The 19,102-nt window shown below is 29.0% G+C and overlaps 1 protein-coding gene and 1 long non-coding RNA gene across 4 annotated transcripts; one reads left to right on the top strand and one right to left on the bottom strand.

Moving 5' to 3' along the window:
• Positions 1-4,825: 4,825 nt before the first annotated feature.
• On the top strand, positions 4,826-7,830 carry LOC103844145. 2 transcript variants are annotated; one of them, XR_004452795.1, is made up of 5 exons: positions 4,826-5,677; positions 5,771-5,815; positions 5,953-6,120; positions 6,319-6,381; positions 6,526-7,830. It is a non-coding gene; the product is annotated as an uncharacterized LOC103844145 (long non-coding RNA). The 2 variants fall into 2 exon arrangements; XR_628263.3 differs by lacking the exon at positions 6,319-6,381 and having other exon boundaries at positions 4,828-5,677.
• Positions 7,831-15,035: 7,205 nt separating this feature from the next.
• Positions 15,036-19,005, bottom strand: LOC117128950. 2 transcript variants are annotated; one of them, XM_033282021.1, is made up of 9 exons: positions 17,737-19,005; positions 17,034-17,307; positions 16,748-16,862; positions 16,551-16,675; positions 16,375-16,456; positions 16,157-16,268; positions 15,917-16,080; positions 15,702-15,820; positions 15,036-15,604 (listed from the first exon to the last, which is right to left on the bottom strand). In XM_033282021.1, the coding sequence occupies exons 1-8, from the start codon at positions 17,923-17,925 to the stop codon at positions 15,742-15,744; spliced, it is 1,140 nt and encodes a 379-aa protein (XP_033137912.1). In that variant the 5' UTR covers positions 17,926-19,005; the 3' UTR covers positions 15,036-15,604; positions 15,702-15,741. The 2 variants fall into 2 exon arrangements, with proteins under 2 accessions (XP_033137912.1, XP_033137911.1); XM_033282020.1 differs by having other exon boundaries at positions 15,036-15,820.
• Between the last annotated feature and the right edge of the window lie 97 nt (positions 19,006-19,102).

Raw genomic sequence — 19,102 nt, forward strand, 5'->3', positions numbered from 1 at the left:
GCCCTTTTACAGAGAAAAAAGTTTTATCAAAAATAACTTGGGAAAACTGTTTTTTTAGACCAAAAAATGGTAACTATGTCCCTTTAGACTAATCTATATTTTGTGTCATATTTTTCTATAACACCCTTTAATATTTTTGAAAATAAATTTAATAAATAGTTTTACAAACAAAAAAAATTTGGAAAAATAGTAACTTTTGATAAAATACCTATATGAACTTAATGATATTTTTTTCAGTTATAAAAAAGTTAAAATTATAAATTTCATATTATGTTCTAAATAAAGTAGAAATGACATTCTACGAAGTAGAAAACGAAATCCACTTTTTTCATTGAATCTACAATGTTTAGAATACGTGATCTACGTAAATAGGAGTATTCTAAAAATATTTAGAATACACATTCCGCGCTTAACGTATCGTTCTAAAATCTTTAGAAATCAAAATCTACACATTAATATAAATCTAAAACACGTAGAACCAACTTCTACAGATTTACTATAAATCTAAAACATGTAGAAATCAAAATCTAAACATTACTATAATTCTAAAAAACTGTAGAAACCGATTTCTACATATTAGTTATATTCTACGGATAAGAAATCAGTTCCTAAAAATATGGAAACAAAATATTTGGGAATATTCACTTTTATATTTTGAAAAAAAAATCGATTTTAAAAAAAAAAATAAAAAAACGAAAAAGAAACAAAAAAATAAAAAAAAAAATAAAAAATTACAATTTTAAGGGCATTACTGTCATTTTGAAAAAAAATAGTCTAATGAGACATAAAGTAGTATAGATTAGTATAAAGGGACATAGTTACCATTTTTTTGCTCTAAAAAAACAATTTTCCCAAATAACTTTAGGGGTTTTTGCCAAAACTAACCCACAACTTGATTTTAATCCCAAACCTATACCCAAACTTGAATCAAATGCAAAACTAACCTAAAAGCCTAGTGAAATTACAGCTCAGCCCCTTGTGACCAAACAAAAAAACAGAAGCCATTTTTACGAATATAGCCCCAGTAAATCGTCTGAGTCGTCTGAATTGTTGGAAGTCGTCTAGACGACTGAAGTTTCAGTCGTCTGGTACCAGCTTATTTTAAAAATAATTTATAAATCTTGTAAAAAATATTTTGATGCGTGAAAAATAAAAATCAAGTAATTATAAACAGTTTTAAGTGATATAAATTAAGATATGATAAAATTGATTTGTTTTGAAGATAGATGAGTGGAAGTAGTGAATCATGAAATACTTTGGTTTAGGAGTTTGGCAAACATATGTTGTAGTATTGTATGGATTGTTAGGGTTAGATTTTGGAAAACTAAAATGTTTTTTTCAGAAATTAGTTTTCACTTATATGTGTTTATTTCTGTGTATAGTAAACACTTTTCAAGTTTGATTTGGTTTTATGAAGTGTTTAATTAGATAATTAAGTTTAGGGGTTATGTTTAGGGTGTGGACGACTTATATTTCAGTCGTCTGTTGAATAATTTACCCGGACGACGTATATTTCAGTCGTCCAGACGACTTACTTGTAAGTCGTCCAGACGATTTACTTGTAAGTCGTCTGGAAAGTCTTCTATTTTAGTTTCCCACTAAAAATATTTAATTTCCCGCTAAAAATATTAAACTCTTCTGGACGACTTACATGTAAGTCGTCTGTTTTAATTTCTTCACCAGACGACTGAAATGTAAGTCGTCCAGGAAGTCGTCTGAGTCAAAAATATTTAACCTAATTAGATTTTTTGCCTCCCTATATAAAGAAAAATTTACACATTCTCTCTCCTCCTCTCAAATGGCTGCAACAAAAATGTAATGTTCATCATTCTAAAACTCTCCAACCTCTCTCTAATCTCTTTGACTTGAAAACACCAAACTTTATATGAATTTTTCAGTTTTGTCTCATGTATTTCTTACTAATCTATCTCTTTTACAGGTTTTTAATCAAGTGGTACTCATCTTCCACTAATTTAGAGGTAGATCTATTAATTTTAGATATGTATTTTTGTGTGTTCTATAAATGTAGATTTATCTAATCTTCCACTCATTTTTTCTATTTTTAAGTCATTTGAACGTTTTTGGATATGCAGGTTTTTCAGATCTGGATTTGATGTGCAGGTTTTTCAGATCTGGAAGACTTCTGGGACGACTTACGTGTTAGTCGTCTGGAAGTCGTCTGGAAGTCGTCTGGAAGTCGTCTGGAAGTCGTCTGGACTTCTTGGAAGTCGTCTGGACTTCCAGGAAGTCGTCTGGACTTCCAGGAAGTCGTCTGGACTTCCAGGAAGTCGTCTAGACTTCCAGGAAGTCGTCTGGACTTCTAGGAAGTCGTCTGGATTTTTCTGAGCGTTTTGGTAAGTTCTTATGTCTGATTTTTCTTCATTTGGTAACTTCTTGTTGTATAAAGTTCTTACTTTTTTCCCAAACTAAAACTCTCCAAACCCACTTTAATCTCTTTGACTTGAAAACACCAAACTTTATATGAATTTTTCAATTTTGTCTCATGTCTTTGTTACTAATCTATTTTTTTTTGCAGGTTTTTAATTAGATGGTACTCATCTTCCACTAATTTAAAGGTAGATCTATTATTTTTAGATATGTATTTTTGTGTGTTCTATAAAGGTAGATTTATCTAATCTTCCATTCATTTTTTCTGTTTTTAAGCCATTTGAACGTTTTTGAATATGCAGGTTTTTCAGATCTGGATTTAATATGCAGGTTTTTCAGATCTGGAAGACTTTTGGGACGACTTACTTGTTAGTCGTCTGGAAGTCGTCTGGAAGTCGTCTGGACTTCCTAAAAGTCGTCTGGACTTCCTGTAAAGTCATCTGGAAGTCGTCTGGAAGTCGTCTGGACTTCCTGTAAAGTCGTCTGGACTTCCTGTAAAGTCGTCTGGAAGTCGTCTGGACTTCCTGTAAAGTCGTCTGGACTTCCTGTAAAGTCGTCTGGACTTCCTGTAAAGTCGTCTGGAAGTCGTCTGGACTTCCTAAAAGTCGTCTGAACTTCCTGGAAGTCGTCTGGACTTCTTAGAAGTCATCTGGACTTCATCTGGTCTTGTCTACTCATCTACTCAAGTTGTCTGGTCTTGTCTACTCATCTACTCAAGTTGTGAATTGCATGTATACTCTTTTAGTTGTGAATTTTTTGTAAAATCAGTAATAATATTTTCCAAGATGTATTAAATGTGCTAACAATGTGTTTACACATTTACAAATCAATGAAATAATAGACTTCAGTAGCCTTTTTCTTATCTTTGGATCTCTCATATGCAATAATAAACTCCAATGGCCTTTTTCTCATCATAATAAACAAGAATGTTGGTAAGAGATGGAAACAAACAATAGTAACTAGTCAAAGCATATCATATTTTTTATAAGTTTGCATTGAAAAACTTAGTCAAATTTAGTAAAACTAAGGGAGAGAACATATTTTGTAAATATGAGTTTTACATATCTTGAAGTTACTTATCATTCTTAAAAATACAAGTTATTCAAAAACTAACGTAGAAGACTTAAAAACTAGTGGAGAAGACGCGGACGACTTCAATCTAAGTTGTCTAGACGACTAAACTATATGTCGTCTGGTCAACGCAGAGGTTATTTTTGCAATTGACTTTGAAATCTGTTATTTCGGACGACTGAAAGTTAAGTCGTCTACTATTGTTTGGTTAAAAAAAAAACTCCAAAAAAGCTAGACGACTTACATTTCAGTCGTCAGAGGTTAGTTTTGCATTTGACTGGATTATTTCAGAAGTTTGACTTTTTGGACGACTTACATTTCAGTCGTCTAGTGAAAATTAAAATAATAATATTTTTTTAAAAGTAGACGACTTAAAGTTAAGTCGTCGTAGGTTAGTTTTGCAATTGAAAAAAAAAACTTCAAGATTTAATTATATACAGACGACTTATAATTCAGTCGTCCACGAGACGACTGAAATGTAAGTCGTCTAGGATTTACGAGGTTTGACCAGAATCTCGGAAAAAAGTCCTGGACGACTTACAATTAAGTCGTCTGGTGGACGACTGAATTATAAGTCGTCTGTGTATAATTAAATCTTGAAGTTTTTTTTTTCAATTGCAAAACTAACCTATGACGACTTAACTTTAAGTCGTCTACTTTTAAAAAAATATTATTATTTTAATTTTCGCCAGACAACTGAAATGTAAGTCGTCTGGGGAAGTCAAACTTCTGAAATTATCCAGTCAAATGCAAAACTAACCTATGACGACAGAAATGTAAGTCGTCTAGGTTCTTTGGAATTTTTTTTGAATCCAAACAATAGTAGACGACTTAACTTTCAGTCGTCTCAGGTTACAGATTTCAAAGTCAATTGTAAAAATAACCTCTGCGTTGACCAGACGACTTCCAGGTAAGTCGTCTACAGCCAGACGACTGAAAGGTAAGTCGTCTACAGCCAGACGACTTCCCAAGTAAGTCGTCTGACGAACAGATCTGGAAAAAAACTCGATGTCATACCTTAAATTGGTGAGATAAGTTCCTTAGCATACATAAGGCTTCTCCAAGCACACAGAATCACAAACGAAAGTCACCCACCCATAATTGTTAGCTTCTATGACTCTATGAACCATAAAAAATTTAGAATCAAAATCTTGGGTTTTTTTAGCTCATTGTGGAGAGAAATTGAGAGATATGTTGTGTTTAGTTCACAAGAATGGAAAAAGAAGAAGGGTAAATCGATTTTGGGAGCATTAAGAGCTTCAAATTGGTTGTTCATGGTGGTTGTGGTATTGATGACAATGGCAATCTTGTAATTACTTGAAGATGATGAGGGTGAGAGAGTAAAAATGTCATTTTCGAAAAAAAAAAGAAAAAAAAAATTGATGGCATTTTCGTAAATTATATGAACTTGTGGGGTGAATATGGCAAAACCAATTTTCAAAAAAAAGGGAGGTTAGTTTTGTGTTTGACTTTAAGTTGTAGGTCAATTTTGCAAAAATCCCATAACTTTATGTCTGTCATGAGTAATCTTCCTTTGGGCCTTTTGTGTTTAGTCCCTTATCTATTAAAATAGAAGTTATAATTTCTTTCATATGTGATTTTTTAAAACTGACCATTATTAGAAAATCATATTTCATTTATTTCTTAATAAAATTTTGACATCATTACTAAGTCACCTCACTTATTTTTTTGACATCATTACTAACCAAACAAAATCGTACTCCCTCCGTTCCTAAAAGATCCATGTTTTAGAATTTTCACACTTTTTAATAAAACATATTAAAAATTAGCTATAAATGTATAGTTTTTTGTAATTTTATATTTCGTATATTTTTAAACCAATAAGATTTTAAGAAATGCAATTAATGTTCTTAAACTTCACAATTTTTTATTATTATTTGATAAAAATTACATTGGAAATATAAAATATGTATTTTTTTGAAACAAATTTTTTCTCTAGAATATGAATATTTTAGGAACTGAGGGAGTATGTTTAACTTACTTATTATTAACCGGAAACCGGTATTCCGATTTAGCATACAATTATTAAGCTCTGTAAACATGAACATATGATCAAGTCCGGGGCCTCATGCGCTAGCCCTGTGTACGAACCAGCCTCGGCGTCTCCTTTTCAAGCATCCAGCCACCCTATGTAAGGTCTTCTGTCAGAGAGAAATCCGTCTCTCAACATAACTCTTCTCCATTCCTTCTTCTTCATGTAAGTCTGCACTGATCTCGAGTTAGGTTTTGTGGAAATTGCGATTAAGTTCTGATTCTATTTTTTTGTTGGGTAACTGGATTATGAATCAAGGTGACTCTGAAGCTTGAGTATCGGATTACTCGACCAGTGAAAGACGTACTACTTTTCCCTATTGAATTTAGATTCAGATATGAATGTTTGATTTCAAATTTCAATTGGAATGATCCAAGAAGAAAGGAAAAATAATTATTGAGTAAAAATGAAAATAAAATTGAAACCCTTCAATGTTTCAGCGTCAGTTATTGCCTCGAGCTGTAGATATTCCTCGGTCGGGTTTTCAGTTCGACTTCGGTCTAGAAAGGACAGTCATGGTGAAGGCAGAGAAAAATAACCCTGGATGGAGCAAGTTTGGTTCTGAGAATCCTCCACCTGCTAAGTTTCCAGCACCAACACCTTCTATGGTAAAGCTTCTTTCACTTCCGTAAAAGGTTTTGTTCTATGGAAACTTCTTATAGAGTTAGGTTTGTGTTCTTGGATGAATAAGCATGGATCATCCATCATCTATGAACGTTCGTAACTAACACACCATATTTATATGCGTAGTAATAGATGGGAATTGGGTCAAAATAGATCGTTGATTAGTGTGGTGTGGTACTTAGGTTTTGATTATCATCATTATCAATGGATTCCAGTGCAAACGTGTAGATTATCATCATCAACAGGTTTGTTTTGTGTGCTCATTTATGTGAATTCTCTCCATCTATCTATATTCACACATATATATACTTTCTGATGTAGTGTAGCTTTCCGCTTCATCACTTTCAGTGTACTGATTAACTCATGGTTTTGTCTATATGCTGCCACAGAAAATAGGACACCTTACTTTTGACAAATATGACCAGTTAGCTATAGAATTTGTCATTGCTCCTGCAAATATTGGTGCGTAGTCTTTTGGAATTCCTCAGCACAGTCTTTTAAAGCCAAAGGTATTGCTGGGATCATTGTTCATGCCGTTGCTAAGACTAACGCCATTGTTGCTGGTTTGATTGTTATTGAAGCAATAAAAGTGCTGAAAAAGGATGTGGACAAGTACAGTCTGTTACTTTAAAACTTTCTTTCACCGTATTTCATAAGCTTCAGAATACTTAGTATCTTATTTAAATCATTTTATTCCAATATCTATCTGTGGAATGACATATTGCTTAGAACACCCAAGCCAAGAGATACTTCTTATGCCATTTGAGCCTAATCCATATTATTTACGAGTTTGTGTGTTTGTTTATGTTTCCATTTTTACTTGGATTTTAACGTGATTTGATTAGATTGAATGAGGTATGAATTCTTTGCAATGGTTCAAAAATGAATTTTTTGGTAACTAAAATTTATACCCGCACGGATGTGCGGATCGAGATCTAGTTTTATATACTAAAACTAAAGTCACCTAAACGAATCAAATACAACACATGAAAAAGTTTTACAAAACAATTAAAACTAAAAATAATTGAAATTAAAATTTCTTTGATCTCCTATTTTTCTCAAAAACTTTAAGCTAAGTTGATTTATTTATTTTGCATGTTTTCTTCATCTCCTATATAAATTAATCTACTCTTCTCGGTTATTTCTAAACGCAGATAGTACTTTAACATTTTAAATCTCCATATCCATTTGTCTTCATCGACAACTACCTATATTCAAAGGTGAGATTTCTCAAATTGTTAGCGAGAAACTGAGATTGTTTTCTTAAATTCTCTTCAAAGGTGAGGTTTATTCTCTAAATTAAAATTACATATAAACTGTTATACTTAATAATACAATCCATTCAAGAACATCAAACATCATCAAGGCATAGAAAATGTTTTTTTCTAATGTATAAAATTCATGATGCATCTTTAAGCATTAAATATTATGAAAATTCACATAATACCATATTCCTAATACCACTTTTCATGTTTACTTTAATCACTTTTAAAGAGGTAAAAAGATTTTAATAATTCTAGAGTTAACTAATCTAGACTTAGAGTTTAGAGTTAAGGGGTAGGATAGGGTTTTGGAATGTGAAGTTTAGGATTATAATAAATATATTAATAAATACTTTAAAATTTTTGAATTTTTTAAAAAAAGTTTCAGAAAGAAATTTCGAATTTCAAAAACAAAATTTGAAAACAAACTTTGAAAACGAAATTCAAAAACAAATCAATAAATTTTTTTATAAAAAAGTTCAAATTTGAAAACATATAACTTGAAAACTATAAATAATAATATTTTTTTAATTTATTTAAATAATTATATATATATATATATGTATATAAAGCAATGGTATAATAATTTTTTCTAAAATAAAGATATATGTTATAGAGGTGAAAATGTTCCAATGTATGACTCTATAATAGAGTTCCTCTATTTTAGAAAAAAAAATATAGAGGAAAGTTACTTTTTCCATCTACATTTAGAGGTGAATATAGCATATCTCTATATTTTCTCTTATAAATAGAGGAACTCTATTATAGAGGCATACATTGGAGCATTTTTGCCTCTATAATAGAGTTTCTCTATTCTAGGGAAAAATATAGAGATAAAATAGTTATGGGTTGGAGATGGTCTTAGTGAATAATGTATTTGTGAAAATGTCTATTTAGTGAAGGTTGTTGGAACTTGTTTTTGACAAAATGGTTTAAGACCATTTTTCGGAAAGTTTCCGGGCGAAGACGTTCGTCAGAATAACCGTAGACACTATGAAGTAGTGTAACCACATGTCAAAATCTTAGTTCATTTGAATGAGAAATGGTGGTCCAAAATCATTGACTTGGAAATCACAATTTGATTATGTTTGAAAAACTAGTGAATGTCCCACATGAAAATACGAGGTAAAAGTCCTCTTGTTTATATATGGAGAAGTAATAAAAAAACAAAAAAAACTAGTGTCATACACTGTGTTTTGTGTATAATGGTTAATTGTATCTCGAATAAAAGATGACAAAAATCATTAGATAATTGATTTCGACTAATCTCAAAAGATTATGTTCACTGTGATGACAAACTAGGATCCTTTTATTAAAAGTATGTCATGAGATCAAATTGTTATATCATCTAAAGAAATGGGTAGCCTATGAATTAAGATGAGGTTTTGCGGTAATTCTACCTAACTGACTGTAGATCCCAAGAAATAGGTTCAAGGAGACAACTAAATCAAACTAAATCTGCCCAAAGCACTGTAAGACTTCGGTCTATACTCAATTCCTATGATGATTAAACAGTGCTACATGTAAGGAATAGAGAATAAGCATTAGCTTTAATGATTTGTGTCCATTGTTTTGAGATATGAATTGAGTAGTACATGAGACTCCTCTAAACAAAACTAATGGCAAATCACATTGTGAGGGTGATTAACCAGCTTTGTTCACGGCCAAAATGAACACAATAAGGAACTTAGTTCTGTGAGAGAATGAAATTGTGTTGTAGCTATTGTCTAGGTTTACACCAAAGCCCGGGAGGTTCAAGACATCATGACCACCTCATGGCCGAGTAAATCCGATAGCTATTAACAATGATTGGTTCAAGGCTGCAAAATTGCTACCAACTCATCATGCAGTGGATTTTTCGTTTGTACTCTCAAAAGTCCTTAGTTGAGTCTTGTCGAGTCTTGTCTAGGAAGTCAAGTATGTCGAGTCGTCTAGTGTCTAGAGTCATTTCTATTCATATGGGGGATTGTTGGAACTAGTTTTTGACAAAATGGTTTAAGACCATTTTTCAGTAAGTTTCCGAGCGAAGATGTCGGTCCAAATAAACGTGGACACTATAAAGTAGTGTAACCACATGTCAAAATCTTAGTTTGTTTGAATGAGAAATGTTGGTCCAAAATCATTGACTTGGAAAGCTTATAAAGCTTGACAATTTGACTATGTTTGAAAAACTAGTAAATGTCTCACTTTAAAATACGAGATGGAAGTCCTCTTGTTTATATGGAGAAATAATAAAATGGTTCATGACCATATAAATATACTATGATATATTGGTAAAAAGATATAGTCGATTAAAATGTGTTTGCACATTAAACCGAGTTAACCAAATTAAATTTGGAAAAGACTAGTTTGGAATTAAAAATTAATTTGATAAATAGACAACTAGTCTAATACCCTAATAATGTTTTGGGTCAAATTCAAATTAATGTTATGATTCAAAAATATATTTTCCATTGATTGTAAAAGACGTTGTCATTGACTCTCATAATGATCGGTTGGAATTTAATTATTTGAGTTAATGTGTACGTTTTATTTTTAAGTTATTGCTTTTGGAACAAAGAATATAAAAAGCACTTCTCCTATATAATATTGGTATTGTAATTTTGATTTATGTTTTTATTATCTTTATATAAATATTAGTTGTTTCCAATGTAGTAAAATAAGGTTTTTACAAAGGTAAACATGAAAATTTCCCGAAATTTATAGACAAAATATATAGTAATAATCTATACTAATAAAATGGACCTTTTGAAGCTCCATAGAGCGTCCACATCAGCAAAAAAACTTCTCCCGAAAGATGACACGTGGCATAAAATATAGTTTTACATTTTAATATTACCAATTTTCAAAAATTATAAATAATATGTAAACATACAGCATAAAAATAGAAAAACTATATTAAAAATATGTAAGATTACCATCTTTCACTTAAAAAAAGACGGCTTATCTTCATAATGTAATAATACCGTTTTATAAAAAAAAACAAAAAACATTATATATAATTTTGAAAATAATAAATATATGTAAAAATACAACATAAATAATGGAAATACTACATTAAACATATGTAAGATTACCATTTTACATTTTTATTTAAAAAAATAATATGTAAACATACAACATAAAAATGGAAAAACTACATTAAACATATGTAAGATTACCATTTTTCACTAAAAAAAAAGACGGTTTATCTCCATAATGTAACATTACTATTTTGTAAAAAAAACATTATATATATAATTTAGAAAATAATAAATAATATGTAAACATCCAACATAAAAAATGGAAATACTACATTAAGCATATGTAAGATTACCATTTTACATTTAAAAATAACAATAATATGTAAACATACAACATAAAAAAAATGGAAAACTACATTAAACATATGTAAGATTACAATTTTCACTAAAAAAAATGGCTTATCTCCATAATGTAACATTACCATTTTATATAAAAAAGAAAAAAACATAAATATAACTATTTGACTATTTGTCCAAGTTGTTCTATTAAACATTGCCGTTTTACATTAAAAATGGAAAAATACATTAAGATTTAAACATCTATCTTAAAATATAAAATATCGATATTAACTAAATATAAAGTATAAGAAAGAGAAATACTCAATATATAGAAAAATAAATAATAAGTAAATATTATAAATATATAAATATACGAATAATATATACAATAATAAGTAAATGCACAATTTTAAAAAAAAATGGAAAGAGTACATTAAATATTAAACATCTATCTTAAAATGTAAAATATAGATATTAAGTAAATATAAAGTATAAGAAAAAGAAATACACAACTTAAAAACAATGGAAAAAGTATATTAAGATTTAAACATCTATCTTAAAATGTAAAATATAGATATTACCCAAATAGAAAGTATAAGAAAAAGAAATACACAATTTAAAAAAATGGAAAAAGTACATTAGTATTTAAATATCTATCTTAAAATGTAAATCTATCTTAAAATATAAAATTATTAGTAAATAGAAAGTATAAGAAATAGAAATACACAATATAAAGAAAAATAAATCATAAGTAAATATATAATATAAGTAAATACCCAATTTAAAAAATGGAAAATTACATTAAGATTTAAAAATATATCTTAAAATTTAAAATATAGATATTACGTAAATAGAAAGTATCACAAATGGAAATATACAATTTTAAAAAAAAAGGAAAACGTACATTAGGATTTAAACATCTATCTTAAAATTTAAAATAGAGATATTAAGTAAATAAAAAGTCATGAAATGGAAATAAACATTAAGCATTAAATATATAATATATGAATTATCTATATAATAATAAGTAAATACACAACTTTTTTAAAAGAATGGAAAAAGTTCATTAAGCATTAAACATCTATCTTAAAATGTAAAATATATAATATAAGTAAATACACAATTTGAAAAAATGGAAAAAGTACATTAAGATTTAAATATATATTTTAAAATATAAAATATAGATATTACGTAAAAAACATATAAGAAATGGAAATAAACATTTTAAAAAATAGAAAAAATACATTAAGATTTAAGCATCTATCTTAAAATGTACATCTATCTTAAAATGGTAGTAAATTATATAAAAATGGAAATACCACATTAAACAAAAAAAAATGTATAGTTTTACATCAAGAAAGTTCCTATAAAACTCATTATTCCATCAACATCAACCTCACACTATCAAGGAAAGCTTCAAATCACTCGAGCAAAAAAATGGTTCCACTATCAACTCTTGCCGTCCCAAAAACCTTTAATGACCTTGAAAGTGATTTCTTATAACAACAAACTTTTTATTAGGTGGATTCATTGTTGGGAAACCCGCAACTTCCAAAAGCCAAACTTATTCATGAGAATTGAATTGCTTTTCATAGACTCGAAAGTATTCTTACAAATTTAAAGTAATCTAATCTATAATTTTATTGTTAACATTCATTTAAGCGTTTATCCCGAAACACTTCCTTCCTCGCCGAATCAGGTATTGGTTCATGTTGGTTTAGTATTGTTTTTGGTTTATTAACTGGTTTAGGATGATCATATTGTAAATATAATTTAAGTTGGTTTAGCATATATTATGCTTAAAATAAATTAAATTAAATAATAGTAATATTAAGCTTAAAATATAATTTTAGAGAGTTTTCAAATATAGTTTACAGAACATTATAGGTGATGAATTCGTTTATTACTTAAAACTAAGTTTTTTAAAAAAACATACAGAGATATAAATATCAATAATGGATTGGTGAGTATAACGTGAAGACAAAAATATAAATATTTGATTTTCAAGATAAGAAATTCAGCTTTTATTCAGTTACTCAATATATAATATCTTAAATTATTTTTTAAAAATATACATAATTTATATATATAGATTAATCTTCCAAACTTAAACTATTATATTATATATGAATAATGTTTTTAAATAAAAATAATTTCTGATTTAAAAAAAAATAAAAACAACAAATGGTTATTTTCAAATAATGGATGTAATTTACATTATACTATCATTTAACAAGTATTATATACGTTTTGATATATCATTATTTTCTATTTCCAGAAAACAATAAATTGTTAAACATCAATATCATCAATATACGAACATCACAAATTCAAACATCACAAAAAATATTTACATAAACAATATTCAAAAGAATAGTTATATACTTAATATTTGAAAATCAAAGATATTTTTGCTAAAATTGTACTTACCTGGCCAAGGAGATCGACCATCTTTTTACGGATCAATCGATTGTTGAGCATGTGGTCGATCCAAAAATACTCTGCAGTTTAATTAAATATCTAAAACATTTATTCCAACACTCAACATATAGTTTTGCTAAATATGATAACTAGATAGCCAACAAAATTAAAAAAAAAATTAAATAGTAAAAAATATGTTAATTTAACGTGTTAAAATTCAAAAACAAATTTTAATTATGACATGCATCTTAACATTTATATAAATATATATCATAACCTAAATATAAATGATTTAACAACTTAAATTAGAAAAAAATAAAAAATCTCGGGCGTAGCCCGGGTTAATCCCTAGTTAGAAGAAAAAACATAACCATCTAACACATACCCACGGTCTTTCTTCTGTCCATGACCTCTTCTTCTCTTCCTCTATACTTTTATACTAGAGATTAATCTGCGCTACGCGCAGCACTATATTAATTTTCAAATGTTAATTATCTAACTATTCTTATTGTTTTATAGCAGATAGTAATACTAAAATATATTTTTAATATATTATTTACTTATTATTTATTTTATTTAACATTTTTTCAGATAGATAGTTAATATACATTTTCTACTTCTTATATTATATATTTTTGAGAATTTGTACTCCCTACACACCAAATATCTCCTATTTACACTCCATACACTATATCCCTCCAATTTTTTTCCCTCCATTATTACCCTTTTCCCCCTATTCTATGGTATCTCACCATTTTTGGTATATTCAGCAAATTAGCTCTATTTTTTTTATTATTTATTTCTTCTATATTGTGTATTTACTTATACTAATATTACGTTAGATATTTAATGTAATATTCTTATTTCTTATATTGTACATTTAATTATTGTTTCGTTTTTTATTATTATGTTTTATATTTATTTATTCCAATAATTTTTACTTTATATTAAATAAAAATATTGAGATTATATTTTAACCTCATATTTGTATTTCTTCTACTGCATATTTACTTATTATTTATTTTTTTCTTATATTGCATATTTACTTATTCTAATATTACGGTTGATGTTTAATGTAATATTTATATTATTATATTGTATATTTACTGATTATTTATTTTAGTAAAAACAAAATTTAGATAGATGTTTAATTTAATTATTATATTACTTATATTATATATTTACTTATTTTTTTATTTTTCTTATATTTTCTATATACTCATTCTAATTTTTTTGCTTTTATATTAAATGATAATATTACGATAAACGTTTAATGTAATATTTATATTTATTATATTGTATATTTACTTATTATTTATTTTTATATCATACATTTATTTATAAAAATATTTGGAAATAATAAAAATGTAAAAGTATACATTTTTCACATAGATTTTTAATGTAGTTTTCCATTTTTTATATTGTATATTTACTTATTATTTATTATTTTTAGGGCTTTATTCTTTATTGTTTCTTATACTGTATATTTACTTATTCTAATTTTATTACTTTTATATCTAATGGTAATATAATGATAAATTTTTAATGTAATATTTCCATTTTTATACCGTATATTTATTTTACTATACATTTTTCAGATCGATTTGTAAATTTTTTTTCTGCATTTATATTGATTTTCAAATGTTATATTATTTATTCTAATTTTCTTCCTTTTATATCAAATGATAATATTATAATAGTCTTTTAATGTAATATTTCCTTAATATTTATTTTATTATACATTTTACAGATAGATTTTTAACGAACTTTTTCTATTTCTTATACAATATTTTTATTTTTTATTTTTTCAATATTGTATATTTACTAATTTTAATATTACCCTAGATGTTTCTTGTAAAACCAAACATGGTGGAACCGGAAGAAAGGCTTTGGATGAAAGGTAAATTTTCATCCACCATGTTTACTGTTTGAATTGGATTTGTAATAATATTTTTGGAAAATTACATGTTTACCACTTTCATGCTACCACTTCATTTTTACCACCAGTAAATGGACATTTTCAAAAATCTAATTAACATCAATATATATTTTTAAACCAAATCTAATTTATCTTTATATGTTTATGGTTAATTGATTATATGTGCTAATATTTTTATGCATACACATGTCCTGACAAATCAAAGTTAAACTATACATGTGCTTTTAGTTATATATACTAACTATCGGATATTGCTTTTTCGGGTTGAAAAGCCTGGAGTGATATTCAATAGGAGCGTTGGTGTTCTTTGGTTGCTGGTCTAAGGTGATCGGAAGTATTCTGAGATCCTCGGATCAACCATCGAGGAACATCGACCGTGTCATTTTCGGTCATCTACGATCGGGGGTGTCACAGTTATGGCTCGGGTATTGCCTGAGAAGTTGTGGTCTGTAACTTTCACACAGAACTTATGTGTCTGTCCAATGGTACTGATCAGAGCTTCCGGGACAGGCATCTCATGGTCAGCTCCTTCGCTTTTATTAGCCTTACAATCAATTATAATAGTGTCAGCTTAGTCACTTGAGAGATCAGCAACAATGAGGAAAAAATGCATTTGAGATTATAAACTGATGCTCAGTTACCTCAAAGTAGCTGCTAACTAACTCGGATGCGGGCCTCCAGTCAACTCACGCCAGCATCTCCAAGTAGGACAAAAAAAGCTTGTTCACTGTTGTCATAAACAGAAATCTTTGCCCGGTACCTGTTGTGAAAGAATAAGAAACTAACGTCAAAAATGCAATAATCAAAAACTAATACTATTGAAACCGTAATTGAATATTAAAGCGAGATAACATACTGTGGAACGCCAGCTGTGTTAACCTTCCCACATTTTGTGTTTGTACAAATCAACGAACTTGGGCCGTTGGTAGCCTTAGAATGGCACTCACTGCATGCAATGTAGTACCAAGGAGAGCCATGAACAACATCATCAATCGTAGCCGTGCACTCAAAAAAGGCAGCCTGCGAAAGTTTATAAGCATGAGATTAAAATATATCAGTGTTTCAAAATGAGTAAGTAATACAGCTTTACTTTTACCTTTGCAGATTCCTGAGTCATATAGGAGAATATATCTGCTATAGTCAGTGTCTCACGCTTAGTGATGACGTCTGCGCTAACTTGATTAGCAATCTCTGGGTTAGAGCCCAGCCTGAAACAAAATAAAAAGCAGTGCTTCTGTCAATCACTGCTATAAGTGTAAGTTTACGCTTCAGATGAATCTGTATAGAATAGATGCTGAAGACGGATATACATACCAGGTGAAATAATCCCTGGTTTGTTGGACATCATAGTCCATGAAGACCCGTGTGGAGGACATAGAGGATAGGGCAAGGGTACCTGTTCAATAATGTAAGAATCATTAAAAAGGATTGAGTGAAAATTAACAACTATTGATAAAGAAGAAAACGTTTTAGGAATGGTAAATAATTACCTCCGAGACGTTTAGTGTTAACAATTGTGACCAAAAGCACTGTGGGAGTGTTTTCACAGGAGTTGAATTTCTTGCAAAAGTCTGTTGCAGCCTGGTCCCAAAGGTAGAGCTTCATCACAGGTCCACTGCAAAAATAAACTCATAGGTATTTAAGAACTACCGGGAGATGATTACTTGAAATAAAAGAACACACTTACTCATGCGACTGCACATGAATCATAATATGCCGAGTGGTAGCAATCTTCATATCGTCAAGGCTGGGACGCACAATAAGAGTCTGTCCATCGACCAGCTTCATGTGGCCAATAACATCTATAACATTTACACGAAAAGAGTAAGTTATATGACTAATAAAACTCTAGAAACCAAATATTTGAACTACTTATTTAACCCTTAAAATATAGATTTTTTTACCTAAGCAGGAGGATTTCTACACACAAAGTAATGTAACTGAGAGATGATTTCTAAAACTAATATGCTTACCGTAGAGGTCACCTTTGAGATCACAGTTGGCTTCAAAATCTTCGTATGAATGAAACCTGAAACGGTCTTCATCAAAAGAGATGGGAATCTCGTGAAGAACCGACATTTCAGAGTTCCATGCGAAAGACACGGTTGCGAAATGATCAGCAACCCGATACACCGGTTTGTTTTTCAATCCGTAGAAATTGATGATTTTGTAAACTGATCCGCGTTTCATCTCAGGCAAGTACTTCTTAATTCGCCCCGGTGGGATGAATCCTTGAATAACAGTTCCCTGAAATAACAGATCACGAAATGAGAATGAAACCTCAAAACTAAAAAGATACGAAACAAACACATAGAAACGAACCAACTTCAGAATTAAAACAGACACGAAACAAAACACTACTTTAACTAATTAATCAAGCGTATAATAGACGTCTAAAAAACCTCAGAACTAAAACAGATACGAAACAAACACATAGATACTAAACAACTTCAGAATTAAAACAGATTCGAAACAAAACACTACTTTAACTAATTAATCAAGCGTATAATAGACGTCTAAAATAACCGTCGGCAGATACGAAACAAAACACTACTTTAACTAATTAATCAAGCGTATAATAGACGTCTAAAATAACCATCGAAACCCTAGCCTATCAAAAATTCTCGGAAGCATAGATTTAATGATCTGGAAACTATTTTGGGAGAATCGACTAACCTGTTCGTCGATGAGGAGCATTTCGAGGCCAATCAGTGTCTTCTTCACCGGGTTCCGAGCCTCCCAGAAATGGATGAGTCGGAAGCGTAGTTGAGCTTCATGGGGACCTAGAGAGACATCCTTGAAGGAAATGAATTTTTCATCAGAGTCGGAGGAGACATGCGACTTCCCATTTCGTTTCATCGCCATGGATCGAGTTTTGAGTGGTTCTAGGATTTTGGTTTATATGAAATAAAAAGATCAATATATAAAGAAGGACGAAAAGGGGGAGGTGAAACGATATCATAAAAGAGCTACTGATTGTGTAGAAGTGGCTCGATTAAATCTCGGCTTCTCTGCTCTTCGATCGGAGAAAATGAAAAGGTAGAGGCGATGAAAAGACGAAGAGGCAGAGACGATAAGCTTCGACGGAGACTTTGAGGTTACTTTTGTATTTTATGTTTCGACGTAAAAGTTTAATAAAACCCTTTTGTAAATTACGGATGAAGCCCACAGAAGCCCATAACGCTCCAGACAAAACAGCACGGCGAGCACGGGATGACGTGTCACATAAAACGCTCCTGATTTTTACGAGTTAAAAATCTGACGTGGCACGCTGTATACTCTCTATATGCTGCTTTTAGTATTGTAGATGATTGAAATTTACCTTAAAAATTAGTTTTATTTTGTAAGCAAAAATATGCTCATGCGTAGCATGGAATCAATACTAGTTTGTTAATAAACATTCAGTTGATAAAAAAAACATATAATTTTTTGCAAAATGATTTTCGCATTCGAACTCTCACGTTAAAATTTACACTGATTAACATCGTTGTTACCCTTAATGAATAATTGTATTTACTTATTTGATTAAATTACTGATTATAAATTAATATAATAAAAATTATCCAAAAATAAAACAAATTTTAAATTAGACAATTCAATTAAAATTTATATAATAAAATTAGCCAAAAATAAAAATATAATATAAAATAAAAATATAATTCCTATATATATTGTGTTGTTATTCAAAAAAAAACCCTTTAATGTATTTTAAAATAAAAAGATCTATATATAAAATTATTAAGACATTAACCATAAATAATATTTTTTAATCATAAAATATTTAAAATTAATAAACATAAAATTTATAGTTAAATATTAATGAAGTAAAAATCTTAATTTTATATGTCAAAAGAGAATATTGGGTGATTTCAGAGATTTATTTATTAAAATAAAGTGCATAAAATAATTAAAAATATTTATAATATGAGAGCTTTCAAAAAAATTAATGCAATAACAAAATATATATTTTGATAAATATTTTTCATATATGAATAATTTGATATTCAGTTTAAAATTTTGAAGATATAAATAACAACTTATC

The sequence above is a fragment of the Brassica rapa genome, chromosome A10, assembly GCF_000309985.2.
Source record: "Brassica rapa cultivar Chiifu-401-42 chromosome A10, CAAS_Brap_v3.01, whole genome shotgun sequence".
In the NCBI taxonomy this organism is placed as follows: domain Eukaryota; kingdom Viridiplantae; phylum Streptophyta; class Magnoliopsida; order Brassicales; family Brassicaceae; genus Brassica; species Brassica rapa.